Genomic DNA, 20858 nt, shown 5'->3' on the forward strand with positions numbered 1-20858 from the left:
ACAAAGGGAACAATGTATGTTGTTATGCGGTTTGACCGATAAAGATCTTCGTAGAATATGTAGGAACCAATATGAGCATCCAGGTTCCGCTATTGGACCGGAGATGAGTCTCGGTCTTGTCTACATAGTTCTCAAACCCGTAGGGTCCGCACGCTTAACGTTAGGTGACGATCGGTATTATGAGTGTGTTTTGATGTACCGAAGGTAGTTCGGAGTCCCGGATATGATCACGGACATGACGAGGAGTCTCGAAATGGTTGAGACATAAATATCGATATATTGGACGACTATATTTGGACATCGGAATGGTTCCGGGTGAGATCGGGCATATACCGGAGTACCGGGAGGTTACCGGAACCCCCCGGGAGGTATATGGGCCTTATTGGGCCATAGTGGGAGAGAGGAGAAGGGAGCAAAGGAGGGGGCGCCCCCCCCCCAAGCCCAATCCGAATTGGGAAGGGGGCCGGCCCCCCTTTCCTTCCTCCTTCCTTCCCCTTCCTTCCACTCCTAGTCCAACTAGGGAAGGGGGGAATCCTACTCCCGGTGGGAGTAGGACTCCCCATGGGGCGCGCCATAGGAGGGCCGGCCCTCCCCCTCCTCCACACCTTTATATACGGGGGAGGGGGCACCCCATAGACACACAAGTTGATCCTTGATCTTTTAGCCGTGAGCGGTGCCCCCCTCCACCATAATCCACCTCAGTCAGATCGTCGTAGTGCTTAGGCGAAGCCCTGTGCCGGTAGCTTCATCAGCACCGTCATCACGTCGTCGTGCTGACGAAGCTCTTCCCCGACACTCTACTGGATCATGAGTTCGTGGGACGTCACCGAGCCGAACGTGTGCAGATCGCGGAGGTGTCGTACCTTCGGTGTTAGGATCGGTCGACCGTGAAGACGTACGACTACATCAACCGCGTTGTCATAATGCTTCTTACGGTCTACGAGGGTACGTAGACAACACTCTCCCCCTCGTTGCTATGCATCACCATGATCTTGCGTGTGCGTAGGATTTTTTTTGAAATTACTACGTTCCCCAACACATTTATCATGATATAAGGAAATATAAATAACAACTTTATTATTGCCTCTAGGGCATATTTCCTTCAAAGCAAAGGTTTAAGCTTGGTAGAGTTGATACGTCTCTGTCGTATCTACTTTTCCTAACGCTTTTCCTCTTGTTTTGGACTCTAATTTGCATGATTTGAATGAAACAACCCGGACTGACGTTGTTTTCAACAGAACTACCATGGTGTTGTTTTTGTGCAGAAATAGAAGTTCTCGGATTGGAACGAAACTTTTTCAAGAATTATTTCATAATAAAAAAGGGATAATTAGATTTATGCCCCTAGTTGTGTCCCACTCGTCTGTTTTACCCCTAATTCCCAAAAGTCACCCGTTCTGTCCAAGTCACTTTGCTCCTCTTATGCTTTTGCCCTTTGACCGTTTGACCGTCGGTTTGAAAACTTCATAACCAATTCATACTAAATCAGAAAAATGCAAATAAGATACCAAAATGTTTAGAAAAACATCACCTATATGTCAGTGTCATTTGCATTCATGAAAAAAGTGTTGGAAAGTGCCCATCCGAGTTTTAGCTCTTATGCTACCACCATGAATAGTAAAATCTAAAAAGTTCAAAAAAATTCAAAAAAATATTGGTGGCAAAGAATGACAAATGTTTTAAGTGCCTGCCAAGTTTCATCAGGGAATAACATTCGTGGGTGCCGCGGCAAAAAAACCAATCAGCACTCCAAAATAGATTATTTTTTTGCCACGACTTCCACGAATGTCATTCCCTAATGAAATTTGGCAAGCACTTAGAACATTTGTCGTTCTTTGCCACCATATTTTTTTTGAATTTTTTTGAATTTTTTAGAGTTTACTATTCATGGTGGTATCAAAAGAGCTAAAACTCGGATGTGCACTTTCCAACACTTTTTTTCATGAATGCAAATGACACTGACATATAGGTGATGTTTTTCTGAACATTTTGGTATCTTATTTGCATTTTTCTGATTTAGTATGAATTAGTTATGAAGTTTTCAAACTGACGGTCAAACGGTCAAAGGGCAAAAGCATAAGAGGAGCAAAGTGACTTGGACAGAACCGGTGACTTTTGGGAATTAGGGGTAAAACAGACGAGTGGGGCACAACTAGGGGCATAAATCTAATTATCCCAATAAAAAAACATTGGAGCCAAGAACCACCGGAGGGGGGGGCTAGGTGAGCACAAACCACCAGGGCACGCCCCCCTCTAGGCGCGCCCAGATGGGTTGTGCCCACCTGGTGGCCCCGCAGACTTTGATTCCGACTCTATAAAATCCCATATTTGGAGAAAAAATCAGGAAGAAAGAATTATCATGTTTCACGATACAGAGCTGCTGCCACCTCCTGTTCTTCATCAGGAGTCCAGATGTGGACTCCATTTTGGGCTCCGAAGAGGGGGATCTTCGATCTTCGTCATCACCAACCCTTCTCCATCGCCAATTCCACGTTGCTCCCCACTCGGAGTGAGTAATTCCTTTGTAGGCTCGCTGGTCGGTGAGGAGTTGGGTGAGATTCATCATGTAAGCGAGTTAGTTTTGTTAGGGCTTGATCCCTAGTATCCATTATGTTCTGAGATTGATGTTGTTATGACTTTATCATGCTTAATGCTTGTCACTTTGGACCCGGGTGCCATGATTTTAGATCTGAACCGTTTATGTTATCACCATTATATCTATGTTTTAGATCCGATCTTGCAAGTCATATTCACCTACTACGTGCTATGATCCGTAAACCCAGGAGTGACAATAGTCGGGATAATTTTCGGTGATGACCGTAGTTTGAGGAGTTCATGTATTCACTATGTGTTAATGCTTTTTTCCGGTTCTCTATTAAAAGGAGGCTTTAATATCCCTTAGTTTCCATATGGACCCCGCTGCCACGGGAGGGTAGGACAAAAGATGTCATGCAAGTTCTTTCCATAAGCACATATGACTATTTACGGAATACATGCCTATATTATATTTATGATCTGGGGCTAGTTTTATATCGCCCTAGGTTATGACTATTATATGATGAATATCATCCAACGAATCCACCGATCCAATGCCTACAAATTTCCTACATATTGTTTTGCTAAGTTACTATTGTTGTTACTACTGTTACACTTGCTACAAAATCATTGCTATCACTGTTACCGTTACTATTGATATTACTACTACTATCAAAACTATCATATTACTGTGCTACTGATCACTTTGCTGCAGATATTTAATCTCTGGGTGTGGTTGAATTGACAACTCAACTGCTAATACTTGCAAATATTTTTTGGATCCCCTTGTGTCGAATCTATAAATTTGGGTTTAATACTCTAACCTCGAAAACTGTTGCGATCTCCTATACTTGTGGGTTATCAAGCAGCCGCGCCCGTCTTGACTTTGGGTCTCGTTGGGGTCGAAGCCCCAGTCACCTTTGCCACCCTCTAAAATGATGTTCTCCATGATGAACTCATTGGCCGGCTCATCTTGTGTTGATGTCGGCATTTAGTCGAACAGTTGGCAGGCGTCGGGACGGTTGCCAGCGGGGATCTTATGCGCCCGCTTCCTTTGCCCCTCGGTGGACAACCCGCCGGCCACAGGCGTGGCATTGATGTCGATGGACGTGGGTGTGGGGTGGCCACCCTCACACTCCCTTCCGCGCGAGGTGGAGAAGCGGGTGGCTTGCGGGTTGTGTTGGGGATAAGTTGTGTGTCTGCAGCGTGGGGGAGGTGCGCAGCGCCTCCGCCCATGGCGAACGGGAAAACGACGTCCCCGTGCTCACCGTGGGCATGGCAACAGCGGCTAGAATGGCCGGCTCGGAGCGGCCATGGCTGAACACTAGAATCATCAGGGCCTGTTGCGTGGCCTTGGCGACGAGGGGCTCATTCTCCATGGTGGTGCCTCCTATCGTGTGGTGCGCGGCTTGTACCTTCCTCCGGCTAGCCCTCTTCGTTGAATGTATCGCCCACTGCTCCGGCGTCTGCTCCTTGGGCTGCTTCTTGTGGGTGAAGCGGGGCTTACCGGCCACGCCGTCGATCGTGGGCAGCGGGGGCGGCGGGCTTTGGCGCGTCGGCCATGGCGAGAGGGCGGGAGAGTTTTGAGAGAGAATGAAGGAAATGGGATGGATGTGCTACTGTGTGGTGGGGGCAAGGGGAGGACAAGGGTGGGCATCGCGCACGTCCGCGCCGACAGAAACCCGGCCATATTTGGACCCAAAATGGATCGCGGATGGATAAAAAATGGGCGCACGTCCGTTTACATCGACGCGTCGGGCCACGGTTTATGTCCGTTTTGACAAAAACTGTCCGTTTGCGTCAACGCGTCGGGCCACGTTTTATGTCCGTTTTGACAAAAACGAACGCGCGTTGACAGAATAGGTCGTGCGATTGGAGTTGCCTCTGGCAATTCATACGCATTATGGAGTCTGCAAATATAACTACTCTACCAGAGTTTGCCCTAAAAATTCGTCCCCACGGGCCAAACGTTGCTGCCTGCTTTGGTTCGCTCCTCGGGCGCGAAAGCCGTGTGTGCCGATCACGACGACGATGCACAACCGCCTGCCTCCTCACGTCCCCCGTCCGCTGCCTATGCGGTATGGTCGTACCAACGTACCGTCCATGTGGCGATCCCATCAAACTCATATCACCGTTCGTTCAAAACCAGATCGGCGCTCTCTGGTAAATTCGCGCACTCATCTGGGAGACCCACGGGCCAGCGACCGTACGCCAGGAGATGCACTCCCCGTAGACGTGGCACAGCATAACGCAAATATAAGTGACTGCCATGTGGGGCTCGAATGACCAAGCCGTACTAAAATTGTTTCTCAATTTAGTTTGCGGTGACGTCTGTTAGCGACGAGATCTCCGAGTGGACGCTTGAAGGGCAAGAGAGGAGGCCGCACGGATCTCCCCGGCCCTCGTGGACAAGAAACCCACGAATTCCCCGCAAATCACCACACTGCCACGACCCACGTGGGGGCAGTTTGGGCAGCCAAATGCGGTGGCAGAACGGTGGATAGGCAGCCCTACCCGAGGGCAGAAGGGGAACGCCGCGAAAGATAAAGCCTCTATTTGGACCCCCGGCTCTGCTCCCATCGCCATTGCTGCTCTCTTCTTCCTCCTCCCACCCTCCCTCATCGTCTCCTCTTCTTCTCACGAATTTTCCTGCAAATTTCGTGGCCGCCTCCTGTTCGTTCCGTGTAGACGAACGGGGGAGTGATTGCTCAGCGGCAGGAGGAAGGAGCCTGCCTCGAGCGGTTGGCCGGAGGCCAATTTTGATGCGTGGCCTCCTCGAGGTCCACGCGATTGGCAGGGACGCCGCGTCGACGAGCTCATCGAAACTGAAGGCCGTTCCCGCATTGGACATGATGAGGTAGCCGGCAGATCTCCGTGTTCTCTCCCCTCTCTTCCTCTTCTTCGTGCTCTTCTTCCTTCCTTACATCCGTGTCTGTTTCTGTTTGTATTCAGATCGACGCGTGCGCTGTTTCTATCTTGCGTGCGTTTGATTTTTGGTTCCGGCTTCTGTTCTCCTTTGGTTGGTGATGAATTTCATCTGTTCGCCTGTCCTCGGCCGCAACTGGCCGGCCTTGTAAATTTCTCACCTTTCATGCGTTTACTTTGTTGTAATCTGGCCGCCGTCGTCTAAGTTTCTGGATTTTCCCTTCTTCTTCTTCGGTTTGGTTGATCTGTGCTTTGGTGTTACGATTCTGAGTATGCCAATTTGCGCGGTTGCGTTTGGCTCCTGATGAATGATTCGGCGTTCTTAATCTCTGTATGTATTTGGCAGTCTTCTGCTTGTGCTCTGAATACTTCCTGGTCGTCTTTTCCGTTCGTTTCCTATGCTCTTGTCCGGCTGTTTGGTCCGGATGACAAGCATCCTGCCGTTTCTTCTTGGCTGCATCTAAGGCTCTCCTCGTGTGAAGATTGGAGTTCATGGTTCATGACCCAAGTGTTTCCGTGTTCTTTGAGTTCACCATCCCGGTTCTGCCGGCCGTTGAATTTTGCGGTCGTTTTGTGATCGATCCCGTGTGTTCTTTTCATTTCATCGGCAACTCCATGGCGGCCGATTTGTTACTTACATTTTGCAGCAGATCCCTTCGTCCGGTCAAAATCGCTAACCCGCGTCGCTGCAGGTACCAAAGGCTCAGCCCGGACTGCCTCCCGCTCGCCAACGGTGGTGGCAGCGGCGGCGTCGCACGCAAGCCGGCCTCGAGATCCTTCAGAGACGACGAAGGCCCGGCGGCCGCCACCGACGGTTCCCGACTGGCCTCGTACCTCGCCGCCTCCCAGGCGGACTCCAAGCCGCCGGTCCGGGCGCGTGCACCGCAGCCGCCGGCCGCGCGGAGCCCGGCGCGGGACCACGGCCAGCACCACCCTTCCGACTCCTCCGACACGGCCTCCCCGAGCTCCACCAGCGCGGGCACCGGCGCGGTCGGCGGCGACGTGCTGCTGCAGTGGGGGCACAACAAGCGGTCCCGCTGCCGGCGCGACTCCTCGGCGGCGTCCTCGTCGGCGTCGCCGTCCTCGCAGCGTCGGCAGACCCTGGGCAACGGCAAGATCCAGCGGCGCGCGTCGGCGCCGGCGCCGGCGCCGGCGGAGAAGCTGATGCCCCCTCCTCCGGCCACGATCACGCGGGGGTCCAACCTGAGGTCCTCGTCGTCCTTCCCGCCCCGCGTCGCCGGAGGAGACGCCAACAACCAGCCTCCCCACCACAGCAGGTACGGCCTCGCCCTCGCGTCCCCGTCTCGTCTCGCATATCCTGGCCTGGGTGAGACCCCGCTCCTCTCCCCTATTTCTCGCCGGTTTTACCCGGCGACCGCGACCCTTTTTCCGTTTCCGCTTCTGCCCCCGAGGAAAGGAAAGCTACCGGGCCGCTAGGCCATCTTGTTCTTGTTGTTGGAGTCGTGGGATCGTGGGCGTTATTTATTCGCGTGGTGTTTTCGGCGTTCGGGTTTGGGCCTCTTTGGTTTTGGTGAGCTGTGCCGCCCGTCCGTCTTTTAGCACCGCAGCAAGTGCTGGAGTTGGACGAAAGATTCCTTTCTTTTCCTCCAACAATTTGAAGCAAGTAGGTTTTTCTCATTTTTTCTACGTAATAATATTTGACATACTGCCTTGATGATCTGGATCGCTCCATCTTTTCCTAATTTCGTGCCATTTATTTACGTTTTCAAAAGCGATTTTATTATTGTGGAAAGTTTCGTGTCTGGATCTGGACGGGGCGGTAACTTTACCGTCCCTGTCGTCCCTTGACCAATCCGTGGACACAAGAGGTGACATAGGGGCAGCCAGCAGCGCCCGTATTTGTCACACATTGCGTGATGCATGGGGGACCCGACTAGATTGCCATATCTGCTCAAATTCCTTTCACTCCAGGGCCAATTTCAGCTTCCGTGGATTGTTCGGCCGATCTAGCCGCCAGTAGTAGATTTCAGCTTCCGTGTTAGCACGACCATGATATGAATCGCAGCATCAAGGGAAAGTAGTACCAGCGGTAGGGCAGATGGTTGGCTATCTCTCTTCTTATAAATATGTGTGTCCGATCTCCTTTTTCTTTTCTGTATGTATGGATGGGCATCAACAGTTGTAGTTGTAGCACCTCTGCAAGGGAAAAAAAGTGAGTTCTAGTAGTAGCAGCTTTGCTAGGTTTTGCATATATATTGTATGCATCTGGTTGTGGCAAGAGTCTCCCTCTGGTACTAGTACCACCGATCCACCACCCTACCCACCCTTCTTCTCCTTTACCCCTCAGCAGCCTCCCAACCACCGCCGCATCATCACCAGCAGCACCACGCCACCCCGATCCCATGATTGACGCCATGTTTTCTTCCTTTGGTTGCGCGATCAGGTCCGTTGAGGAGCGATCGGGCGGCGTGCACAAGCGGTCGTCGCCCGACAAGGCGCCGCACCACAAGCCCCCCGCCGCGGAGCATCACATGGATTCCAAGAACGCCCACCACCACCACCACCACCACCACCACCACAGCAACAACCATGACTCGCAGCTGGTGTCCGCCGCCAACGGCACCGGCACGGGCGCCGGCGAGAAGCTGGGCGGGGAGCGGCTGGAGCTTCCCCGGATCTACATCTCGCTGTCCCGCAAGGAGAAGGAGGACGACTTCCTGGTGATGAAGGGCACCAAGCTGCCCCAGAGGCCCAAGAAGCGGGCCAAGAACGTGGACAAGTCGCTCCAAGTATGCATCCATCTATCTCATCATGCTCCTGTAAAAACTGAATCCGATCGGATCCATCTAACCTGTGTCTTGCTGCAGTTCGTGTTTCCAGGGATGTGGCTCTCGGATTTGACCAAAGGCCGGTATGAGGTGCGAGAGAAGAAATGTGTCAAGAAGGTATAACAAACAATCAATCAATTCCTAGTTTTCCTTTTCGTTTCTTTTCGGCTGCAAAGAAAATAGTTTCTTTTCCTCGAAAAAAAATAAAATAGATTTTTGAGATGGAAAAAAGGAAAAAGAAAAAAGAAAAAGTACTAGTGGTGATTCTGATTCAGGTAGGTTGATTGGTTCAGGGCATGTGATTGATGGGCTGCAATGCGAATTAAAGCCTTAAAGCGAGGTTAATTAGTTGCCCCTTTTCTTTTCTTTTGGGAGGATGGTCACGTGGGACCCATGATGACCCGTGATGCTCATTGATGACGGTGCCGAGTTATTTGGCCCCGCTTTATTGCTGTGGACGTGAGGATGCAACCGTGCTAGGCGATCTCTCTTGCCCTAACCTCAAGAATCTCCTAGGTTAAGTAGATTGATCCATCTCCAAAAAAAGAGGTTAAGTAGATTCATCAGCCTGCAAACTGCACTATCATGTGTGGTTTTCCCAAATTAAATGAGCCAAACCCGTCGAACAACTCAACCGGTACGTACTACTAGTAGTAGGCACGAAAGAAAAATCCCGAGGCCTCTTTGCGAATGAGGTCCACCTGTGAGCCTCAACTCGCCGTTGGCACTTGTGCCCTTGCAAATGGGCCGATCCAGTGGAAGGGGCCCATGTGGAGACATGTATCTGTCGCTTGTCAGGACCACATGATGGCGCGCCCGGATAGACCTTGGAATCGTAACCATGAAAAAGGGCATAAAAATGAAATAAGAAGATTTGAAAACCTTTCCCTTCTACTCCTTCTTTAAACTAATATAAAAGCATTTAGATCATTATTTTAGTATTCTAAACACTCTTATATTAGTTACGGAGGGAGTATCTGTTGGAATTAACATCACTGAAAGTTGATGTAAAAAAAAAAAATCACTGCAAGTTCAATCTCTACGTTTATAGTAGTACGAGGCACCAACTCCAAATCTCCGAATCTTGTACCAGTAGTAATCTGGAGAAAGGAATCTTGTAACATGAACTCAACTGTTTAGTCCTGGAAGACTGCGTGGTTAGGTCGTGCTTGTGGTGTTGGATACTCTAGCTATTATTTAAGCACCTAGAAGGAACATTAGTGTACTAGTAGTGTTACTTGTCTTCGTTTCTACAATGTCTCCCATGAAGGTTTGGTCTTGAGCGCGGCACTGACAGAAAACTCTCTCTCTTGATCTGGAATGCAGAGGCGAAGAGGGCTGAAGGGGATGGAGAGCATGGACAGCGACTCGGAGTGAAGAGCGCAGAGGAGGAGACGAGACGAGGGCCAAGGAAGAAGACGGGGATGTCGTGTGTGTCAGCGAGCGAGGGGTGTTACGTTAGGAGAAGAAACAAAACCGGTAGAGGGGGCATTGCCGAAAGGAATGGACGCGACATTTGTAAATGGAGATGGAGGAGGCTTGGCCGCAGGCAAGAGTTCGCGTGCGTGCTCGCCTTGCAGACGAATGATGATGATGATGATGCCTACCCAGGCAGGCTGTTTTTTCCTTTTCCGGGGGCTTGGTTAGAAAATCTCGTTTCGAGCTCGAGTGTTGTTTGCGTTTACTCGGTGGTTGCTTATCGGTCTTAATTAGTTCCTGCGTTGCAGTGGGCCTTGCTTCAAACGAAATGGGCCTAGCCCTGATGCACGGGCAAATGCCAAATGCTATGGAAGAAGCGACGCACCTGGGCCCTCCAAAGGAAAAACAAGAGGCATCACGAAGACACTGGCTGGGCAACTGGTCCTCCGTTTTTTTTTTTTTGCGACTGAACTGGTCCTCCGTTTTGTATTGCATTTCGTTTCCTTGTGTCTTGGCGAACGTCATTGCTGTACTGCCGTAGTGGTATACGCAGGTGGGGGCACTGGTCATAATGCATACGCTACCCGTGGCAGGTGGCACTGACTTGTGGGCGAATTTCTTTTTTGATTTTTTTTGCACAAAGCAGGTTGGGGGTTTGCCGTGAAACGAGGAGCAACTGTTGCTCCCCTCGGCTCACGAGCTGGCAAAGTGGGGGAGTGCAAACGACCCTCATGTTTGGGCGGATGCACCTCCTAATTTTCTTGTTAAATTTCTAGCGGATGATGTAATCGTTATTTGAGTTAATAAAGTATATCTTTCCGTAAAAAAAACAGCTTTCAACCGGCTACCCCAACGCCACGCGCTGTGATGTGGCTCTCCGACTCTGCCTCGTCTCTCCGCCTTCACTTGTGGCTGTGGGGACAGCAACGCAGCCTCTTGCACGATGCTCAAATAAACAAGTGTCAAGGTTTTCAAAAAAAAAGAAAAACAAGTGTCAAGACGCACTTGCACGCCAAATAGTAATACTATCATACAGGGCGTGTTTGGTTGCCCGCATCGAGAGCAGCCCAGAGCCTGACTCGCTGAAAACGCTTGGATCGGCAGTTTCTCGCAAGCCAGCCTGAGTGCGGCACGAGGTCGCACGAGCGGATGTGACGCGAGGTCGAGGGGAGATGGCGGGAGATGGGAAATCTAGCGCGCCGTCCCCGCGCCAAATCTAGCCTCACCCCCCTTTCTACTCGCTCACCCATAGCCACTTTCTTCCCTACTGCCTCACCGCCGGCAGCGCTGCGATTTCAGATCTGCGCTAGAGGCGGCGGCAGAAGCGGAAGAGGCGGCGGCGTTTGCGGCGGATCTGGTGCTCCCCTTGCCGCTGGCCACCGTCTAATCGACCTTGTTTGTGCCATGGCTCCCCCTACGCCATCCTCGTCTCTGATGCCGGTAAGCAGCACCCCTCTCCCTTTGTTAGGTCGGTGGTTAGGCCGTTAGGCAAGATGTAGGATTGATTTCCCGTTGAACGAACCGTCGATGTCGACTAGGTTATGGACGCACGGATAAGGTTGATAATTCAGGCAGCAGCACTGATAAGTGCGATTCAGGCATGGGTCATGTTCATGCACCAGCGAGTTGTTCGTCGTGTTGGGAGACCTTTGCTCCGCTATGGTCCAATGTTTATCCGGGAACAGGAGAGGATCCAAAATCTGAACTACATTTACAGCTGCAATGACGTCGAGGCTCTGTGGATGCTTAAAATGAAAAGAGCACCATTTGCCACGCTTGTCGAGACCTTCAGGAGCAGGGGGCTGCTACAAGATAACATCAACACCAGTGTGGAAGAGCAAGTGGCCATGTTCCTCCATGTTGTTGGCCATAACCAAAGGTTCAGGGTCATTCACAACACGTTCAGGAGATCAATAGAGACCATCTCTAGGTACTTCAAGCAGGTGCTTTTTGCTGTTGGGGAGCTTAGAGGAGAAATGATCAGGAGACCATCTAGTCGGACTCCATCCAAGATTCGCGGAAGCCCAAGATGGTATCCATACTTCAAGGTGAGCATTGACAATATACACTTTTCATGGCTTGATATGCTTGTATTGTTCAAGTTGAGCACTAACACATGCTTGTGATGCCATTTTCAGGATTGCATTGGGGCAATAGATGGTACTCATGTCACTGCCACAGTTCCTAGGTCACAGTCTGCAGCATACAGGGGGAGGAAGCACTTGAAAGTGCGTTAAGTCGACTAGAGGGGGGGTGCGAATAGGTGATTTTTATGAATTCTTCACTGAGGAATTTCAGGGTGAGGAAATTCCTAAGCGAAGAACTACTTGCAGCGGAATAAGTACTCAGATGCATACATGACATAACATAAACATGGACATCATGATGAAATGAAAATAGACACAGAGTACAGGAAGCGTAAGCACATGATAAAATAGGATGAAGACAAACAGACTGAAGAGTGAACTGAGGAAATTGAGAAAGTCTTCAGTCAAAATATTCAGCACTCAATGAAAGAAATATGCCCTAGAGGCAATAATAAAGTTGTTATTTATATTTCCTTATATCATGATAAATGTTTATTATTCATGCTAGAATTGTATTAACCGGAAACTTAGTACATGTGTGAATACATAGACAAACATAGTGTCACTAGTATGCCTCTACTTGACTAGCTCGTTAATCAAAGATGGTTATGTTTCCTAGCCATGGACAAAGAGTTGTCATTTGATAAACGGGATCACATCATTAGAGAATGATGTGATTGACTTGACCCATCCGTTAGCTTAGCACGATGATCGTTTAATTCGTTGCTATTGCTTTCTTAATAACTTATACATGTTCCTATGACTACGAGATTATGCAACTCCCGAATACCGGAGGAACACTTAGTGTGCTATCAAACATCACAACGTAACTGGGTGATTATAAAGATGCTCTACAGGTGTCTTCGATTGTGTTCATGGAGTTGGCATAGATCGAGATTAGGATTTGTCACTCCGAGTATCGGAGAGGTATCTCTGGGCCCTCTCAGTAATGCACATCACTATAAGCCTTGCAAGCATTGTGACTAATGAGTTAGTTGCGGGATGATGCATTACGGAACGAGTAAAGAGACTTGCTGGTAACGAGATTGAACTAGGTATTGAGATACCGACGATCGAATATCGGGCAAGTAACATACCGATGACAAAGGGAACAACGTATGTTGTTATGCAGTTTGACCGATAAAGATCTTCGTAGAATATGTAGGAACCAATATGAGCATCCAGGTTCCGCTATTGGTTATTGACAGGAGATGAGTCTCGGTCATGTCTACATAGTTCTCGAACCCGTAAGGTCCGAACGCTTAGCGTTCGGTGACGATCGGTAGTATGAGTTTATGTGTTTTGATGTACCGAAGGTAGTTCGGAGTCCCGGATATGATCACGGACATGACGAGGAGTCTCGAAATGGGCGAGACGTAAAGATCGATATATTGGATGACTATGCTTTATGGCTTAGAACCGGGACTTCAACGACGTTTTGAACGTCATGGAGCATATGAGATGTTTCAGGAGTTGAAGTTAATATTTCAAGCAAATGCCCGGATTGAGAGATATGAAGTCTCCAATAAGTTCTATAGCTGCAAAATGGAGGACAATAGTTCTGTCAGTGAACATATATTCAGACTGTCTGGGTACCACAACCACTTGACTCAACTGGGAGTTAATCCTCCTGATGATCGTGTCATTGACAGAGTTCTTCAATCACCGCCACCAAGCTACAAGAGCTTCGTGATGAACTATAATATGCATGGGATGGATAAGACAATTCCCGAGCTCTTCGCAATGCTAAAGGCTGCGGAGGTAGAAATCAAGAAGGAGCATCAAGTGTTGATGGTTGACAAGACAACCAGTTTCAAGAAAAAGGGTAAAGGAAAGAAGGGGAACTTCAAGAAGAACAGCAAACAAGTTGCTGCTCAAGTGAAGAAGCCCAAGTCTGGACCTAAGCCTGAGACTGAGTGCTTCTAAAGGGGCTGGTCACTGGAAACGGAACTGCCCCAAGTATTTGGCGGCGAAGAAGGATGGCAAAGTGAAAGTTATATTTGATATACATGTTATTGATGTGTACCTTACTAATGCTCGCAGTAGTTCCTGGGTATTTGATACTAGTTCTGTTGCTAATATTTGCAACTCGAAACACGGGCTACGGATTAAGCGAAGATTGGCTAAGGAAGAGGTGACGATGCACGTGGGAAATGGTTTCAAAGTCGATGTGATCGCCGTCGGCACGCTACCTCTACATCTACCTTAGGGATTAGTTTTAGACCTAAATAATTGTTATTTGGTGCCAGCATTGAGCATGAACATTATATCTGGATCTTGTTTGATGCGAGGCGGTTATTCATTTAAATCAGAGAATAATGGTTGTTCTATTTATATGAGTAATATCTTTTATGGTCATTCACCCTTGATGAGTGGTCTATTTTTACTAATCTTGATAGTAGTGATACACATGTTCATAGTATTGAAGCCAAAAGATATAAGTTTAATAATGATAGTGCAACTTATTTGTGGCACTGCTGTTTAGGTCATATTGAAATCACTTGATTATGAATCACTTGATGCTTGCGAACCATGCCTCATGGGCAAGATGATTAAGACTCCGTTCTCCGGAACAATGGAGCGAGCAATGGACTTGTTGGAAATAATACATACTGATGTATGCGGTCCGATGAGTGTTGATGCTCGCGGCGGGTATCGTTATTTTTTTACCTTCACAGATGATTTGATCAGATATGGGTATATCTACTTGATGAAACATAAGTCTAAAACATTTGAAAGGTTCCAAGAATTTTAGAGTGAAGTGGAAAATCATCGTAACAAGAAAATAAAGTTCCTACGATCTGATCGTGGAGGAGAATATTTGAGTTACGAGTTTGGTCTTCATTTGAAACAATGCAGAATAGTTTTGCAACTCACGCCACCTGGAACACCACATCGTAATGGTGTGCCCGAACATCGTAATCGTACTTTACTAGATATGGTGCAATCTATGATGTCTCTCACTAATTTACCGCTATCGTTTTGGGGTTATGCTTTAGAGACGGCTGCATTCACGTTAAAATAGGGCACCATCTAAATCCGTTGAGACGACACCTTATGAACTGTGGTTTGGCAAGAAACCTAGGCGTTTCTTAAAGTTTGGGGCTGTGATGCTTATGTGAAAAAGCTTCAACCTGGTAAGCTCGAACCCAAATCGGAGAAATGTGTCTTCATAGGATACCCAAAGGATACTGTTGGGTACACCTTCTATCACAGATCTGAAGGCAAGATATTCATTGCTAAGAATGGATCCTTTCTAGAGAAGGAGTTTCTCTCGAAAGAAGTGAGTGGGAGGAAAGTAGAACTTGATGAGGTCACAGTACCTGCTCCCTTATTGGAAAGTAGTTCATCACAGAAATCGGTTCCAGTGATTCCTACACCAGTAAGTGAGGAAGCTAATGATGATGATCATGAAACTTCTGATCAAGCTACTACCGAACCTCGTAGGTCAACCAGAGTAAGATCTGCACCAGAGTGGTACGGTAATCCTATTCTAGAAGTCATGTTACTTGACCATGGCGAACATACGAACTACGAGGAAGAGATGATGAGCCCAGGTTCCACAAAATGGCTTGAGGCCATGAAATCTGAGATGGGATCCATGTATGAGAACAAAGTATGGACTTTAGTTGACTTGCCCGATGATCGGCAAGCCATAGAGAATAAATGGATCTTCAAGAAGAAGACTGACGCTGACAGTAATGTTACTGTCTACAAAGCTCTACTTGTTGCGAAAGGTTTTCGACAAGTTCAAGGAGTTGACTACGATGAGACCTTCTCACCCGTAGCGATGCTTAAGTCTGTCCGAATCATGTTAGCAATTGCCGCATTTTATGATTATGAAATTTGGCAAATGGATGTCAAAACTGCATTCCTTAATGGATACCTTAAAGAAGAGTTGTATATGATGCAACCAGAAGGTTTTGTCGATCCAAAAGGTGCTAACAAAGTGTGCAAGCTCCAGCAGTCCAATTATGGACTGGTGCAAGCCTCTCAGAGTTGGAATATACGCTTTGATAGTGTGATCAAAGCATATGGATTTATACAGACTTTTGGATAAGCATGTATTTACAAGAAAGTGAGTGGGAGCTCTGTAGCATTTCTGATATTATATGTGGATGACATATTGTTGATCGGAAATGATACTGAATTTCTGAATAGCATAAAAGGATACTTGAATAAGAATTTTTCAATGAAAGACCTCGGTGAAGCTGCTTATATATTGGGCATCAAGATCTATAGAGATAGATCAAGAGGCTTAATTGGACTTTCACAAAGCACATACCTTGATAAGGTTTTGAAGAAGTTCAAAATGGATCAAGCAAAGAAAGGGTTCTTGCCTGTGTTACAAGGTGTGAAGTTGAGTCAGACTCAATGCCCGACTACTGCAGAAGATAGAGATAAAATGAAAGTTGTTCCCTATGCTTCAGCCATAGGCTCTATCATGTATGCAATGCTGTGTACCAGACCTGATGTGTGCCTTGCTATTAGTTTAGCAGGGAGGTACCAAAGTAATCCAGGAGTGGATCACTGGACAGCGGTCAAGAACATCCTGAAATACCTGAAAAGGACTAAGGATATGTTTCTCATTTATGGAGGTGACAAACAGCTCGTCGTAAACGGTTACGTCGATGCAAGCTTTGACACTGATCCGGATGACTCTAAGTCACAAACCGGATACGTGTTTTTATTGAATGGTGGAGCTGTCAGTTGGTGCAGTTCCAAGCAGAGCGTCGTGGCGGGATCCACGTGTGAAGCGGAGTACATAGCTGCTTCGGAAGCAGCAAATGAAGGAGTTCATATCCGATCTAGGAGTCATACCTAGTGCATCGGGTCCAATGAAAATCTTTTGTGACAATACTGGTGCAATTGCCTTGGCAAAGGAATCAAAGGAATCCAGATTTCACAAGAGAACCAAGCACATCAAGAGACGCTTCAATTCCATCCGCGATCAAGTCAAGGAGGGAGACATAGAGATTTGTAAGATACATACGGATCTGAATGTTGCAGACCCGTTGAATAAGCCTCTCTCACAAGCAAAACATGATCAACACCAAGACTCCATGGGTGTTAGAATCATTACTGTGTAATCTAGATTATTGACTCTAGTGCAAGTGGGAGACTGAAGGAAATATGCCCTAGAGGCAATAATAAAGTTATTATTTATATTTCCTTATATCATGATAAATGTTTATTATTCATGCTAGAATTGTATTAACCGGAAACTAGTACATGTGTGAATACATAGACAAACAGAGTGTCACTAGTATGCCTCTACTTGACTAGCTCGTTAATCAAAGATGGTTATGTTTCCTAGCCATGGACAAAGAGTTGTCATTTGATAAACGGGATCACATCATTAGAGAATGATGTGATTGACTTGACCCATCCGTTAGCTTAGCACGATGATCGTTTAGTTTGTTGCTATTGCTTTCTTCATAACTTATACATGTGCCTATGACTATGAGATTATGCAACTCCCGAATACCGGAGGAACACTTAGTGTGCTATCAAACATCACAACGTAACTGGGTGATTATAAAGATGCTCTACAGGTGTCTCCGATGGTGTTTGTTGAGTTGGCATAGATCGAGATTAGGATTTGTATCTCCGAGTATCGGAGAGGTATCTCTGGGCCCTCTCGGTAATGCACATCACTATAAGCCTTGCAAGCATTGTGACTAATGAGTTAGTTGCGGGATGATGCATTACGGAACGAGTAAAGAGATTTGCCGGTAATGAGATTTAACTAGGTATTGAGATACCGACGATCGAATCTCGGGCAAGTAACATACTGATGACAAAGGGAACAACGTATGTTGTTATGCGGTTTGACCGATAAAGATCTTCGTAGAATATGTAGGAACCAATATGAGCATCCAGGTTCCGCTATTGGTTATTGACCGGAGATGAGTCTCGGTCATGTCTACATAGTTCTCGAACCCGTAGGGTCTGCACGCTTAACGTTCGGTGACGGTCGGTATTATGAGTTTATGTGTTTTGATGTACCGAAGGTAGTTCAGGGTCCCGAATATGATCACAGACATGACGAGGAGTCTCGAAATGGTCGAGACATAAAGATCGATATATTGGATGACTATGTTTGGACATCGGAATGGTTTCGAATGAGTTCGGGCATTTACCGGAACCCCCCGGGGAGTGTATGGGCCTTGTTAAGCCTTAGTGGGAGAGAGGAGGAGGCGGACAGGTGGAGGGAGCGCCCCCCCAAGCCCAATCCGAATTGGGTGGGGGCAGCACCCTATCCTTTCCCTCTCTCTCCCCCTTCCTTCTCTCCTACTCCAACTAGGGAAGGGGGGAATCCTAATCCCGGTGGGAGTAGGACTCCTCCAGGGCGCGCCATAGAGGGCCGGTCCTCCCCCTCCTCCACTCCTTTATATACGGGGGAGGGGCACCCCATAGACACACAAGTTGTTCTCTTAGCCGTGTGCGGTGCCCCCCTCCACCATAATCCACCTCGGTCATATCGTTGAAGTGCTTAGGCAAAGCCCTGCGCTGGTAGCTTCATCATCACCGTCATCATGCCGTCGTGCTGACGAAGCTCTCCCTCGACACTCAGCTGGATCGAGAGTTCGTGGGACGTCACCGAGCCGAACGTGTGCAGATCGCGGAGGTGCCGTACTTTCGGTACTAGGATCGGTCGGATCATGAAGACGTATGACTACATCAACCGCGTTGTCATAACGCTTCCGCTTACGGTCTACGATGGTACATGGACTACACTCTCCCCTCTCGTTGCTATGCATCACCATGATAGATCTTGCGTGTGCGTAAGAATTTTTTTGAAATTACTGCGTTCCCCAACACTCAACACAGTAATGAGGAAATGGAAGGGTTGAGGAAATAGAACCAGTTAGCTTGGTGAATACAATGATTTGGTAGACCAGTTTCAACTGCTGTGACAGTTGTACGTCTCGTTGGAGCGGCTAGGTATTCAAACCGGAGGACACATAGTCCTCACCGTATTCTCCTTGAGCTAAGGTCACACAGGCCTCGCCCAATCACTCGTGGTAAGTCTTGAGGTGACTTCCAAACCTTCACAAACTCGGTCACTCGGCGATCCACAATTTCCTCTTGGATGCTCTAAACCATGACGCCGAACCGTCTGGAAGATGCACAGTCTTCAAAGGTAACAAGCATCGGATCCACGCAGGATCAATCTCTTCAGTGATGCTCAATCACTTTGGGTTTGTAGGTGTTTGGGTTTGGGTTTTCCTCACTTGATGATTTTCGCTCAAAGTCCTCGGAGGATGGGATGCTCTCAATGACAAGTGTCAGTTTCTCTTGGAGTAGCCAACCAGCTAGTGGTTGTAGGGGGCGGCTATTTATAGCCTAGGGAGCAGCCCGACATGATAAGACTTAAATGCCCTTCAATGATATGACCGTTAGGTGGGTAGATATTTTGGGACAGCTGGCGCGTAGCACAGCAATGGTCGGAAATTTGACTATCAAATTCCTCAAGGCTATCATGTTCCTCACTTGTAGGCAATCTGCACTAGCGAATTCCTAACTCCTCAGTCAGAACAAATTCCTCAGAGACTAGAAGAACTTCGTCTCTGTCACTGAAGAAATCGACTGAACTGTATGAGATTTCCAATGGCTTCACTCGAAAGGATTGGTAGGTGTAGGATTTTGAGATGAGCATCACTTGGAAACTTTTCCTTAGTTTTTCCTCGACCCCCTTTAACAGTACGGTGTATCCTATGACTCAAGAAAGAGAAAATGAAACTACGAAAACAAAAGTATTCACGCTTCATGTTCCTTGCATGAATATCAAGTCATCATGGTCACACCAATTTCTTCATCTTCAAAGTCTTCAGAAATCCAAAGTCTTCAGTTGAAGACGTTCATTTTTAGGGGTCGACTTTCCCTGTAAATATCAAACTCCTCATAGACTTACCTGTGTACACTCACAAACGCATTAGTCCCTTTACCTATAAGTCTTCAATACACCAAAATCACTAAGGGGCACTAGATGCACTTACAATCTCCCCCTTTTTGGTGATTGATGACAATATAGGTTAAGTTTTCAACGGGGAGAAACATATGAAGTGTAAATACTGATATTGAGGAATTTGATTGCAAGATATAGAAGAACTCCCCCTGAAGATGTGCATAGTGAGGAATTTGCTTTTGAAGCAATGCACACTTGAAGAGTAGAATCATGGAGATCTCCCCCTATATCTTATAATTCATACACGCATTTGATATATGTTATAAAGAATTTGAAATGCATGATGAAATATGGTGACTGATGTAATTCAGCATGCGTGCATTTGACATATATGAGGAAATAGCATGCAAAAGAACAAACCGAAAGTATCAGACCACCATCGGGTTTAAGTTTATAACTCGATCCAACAAAATCTTCAAAAGAACGTGAGTTGTAACTTAGCAAAAAAAAAGCCCATATATAGAGACCCGCTTGAAGACTAACTCAAATTTCTCCCCCATTGTCATCAAATGACCAAAAGGGACGAAAAGTGAGGACTAACGCCCCTGAAGAATATCATCATGAAGTCGATGGAGGAGCGTCAGCGTTGTTGGGGTAGGTTGTTGAAGTAGGGCCTGCCGCAGTGTCATCCAAATCTTCATGCTCATCAGTGTCGCGCGATGAAGAATATGAGCTGGCCACCAAGGAAGGAACTTTGACTTTCTTGAATTTCTTCGCTGGTGGTTGAGACCAGTCAAAGTCCTGCTTGAAACCCATTTGCTTCAGATCTTCTTCACCATAAAGATTAGATAGAACAGCCCAGGTGCGATTGAATACTTCATGGAGGTAGAAGTGGTTCTTCTTCCTTGCATTGTGTGTAGCAGTAATGTTGTGAAGAATGGAATCATATTGACGCTTAACCCATTTGTGGTTGCGATCGACCTTCTGGTGAAGACTGAGGAGAAGCTCACGATCAGTCATCACTCTGGGAGTTGTGCCTTGAGGATTTTGCTTTGAGGCATTTGCGGCAGAGTCATGAGTGCCAGAGTCATCATTGGTGGAGTAAGATGCAGCTTTACGAAATTGACCATCCAATGGACGAATGCCTTCATCAATAACAGCAGTGGCCTTGCCCTTTTCATCAGCTGAGGA

At 47.4% G+C, this 20858-nt stretch overlaps 1 protein-coding gene across 1 annotated transcript; it reads left to right on the forward strand.

Moving 5' to 3' along the window:
* The first annotated feature begins 5103 nt into the window (after positions 1–5103).
* Positions 5104–9917, forward strand: LOC123078972 (putative protein TPRXL). Its single transcript, XM_044501636.1, has 5 exons — positions 5104–5392; positions 6153–6737; positions 7865–8210; positions 8289–8366; positions 9576–9917. The coding sequence occupies exons 1-5, from the start codon at positions 5298–5300 to the stop codon at positions 9624–9626; spliced, it is 1155 nt and encodes a 384-aa protein (XP_044357571.1). The 5' UTR covers positions 5104–5297; the 3' UTR covers positions 9627–9917.
* The last annotated feature ends 10941 nt before the right edge of the window (positions 9918–20858 follow it).

Source organism: Triticum aestivum, chromosome 3D (genome assembly GCF_018294505.1).
Source record: "Triticum aestivum cultivar Chinese Spring chromosome 3D, IWGSC CS RefSeq v2.1, whole genome shotgun sequence".
NCBI lineage: Eukaryota > Viridiplantae > Streptophyta > Magnoliopsida > Poales > Poaceae > Triticum > Triticum aestivum.

Bases quoted from the DNA above. Each gene is read 5' to 3' on its own strand.
- LOC123078972 (XM_044501636.1), top strand. From the start codon at position 5,298: ATGCGTGGCCTCCTCGAGGTCCACGCGATTGGCAGGGACGCCGCGTCG. The intron at 5,393-6,152 runs GTAGCCGGCAGA...GCGTCGCTGCAG, and splicing joins CCCGCATTGGACATGATGAG to GTACCAAAGGCTCAGCCCGG. The intron at 8,211-8,288 runs GTATGCATCCAT...GTCTTGCTGCAG, and splicing joins ACGTGGACAAGTCGCTCCAA to TTCGTGTTTCCAGGGATGTG.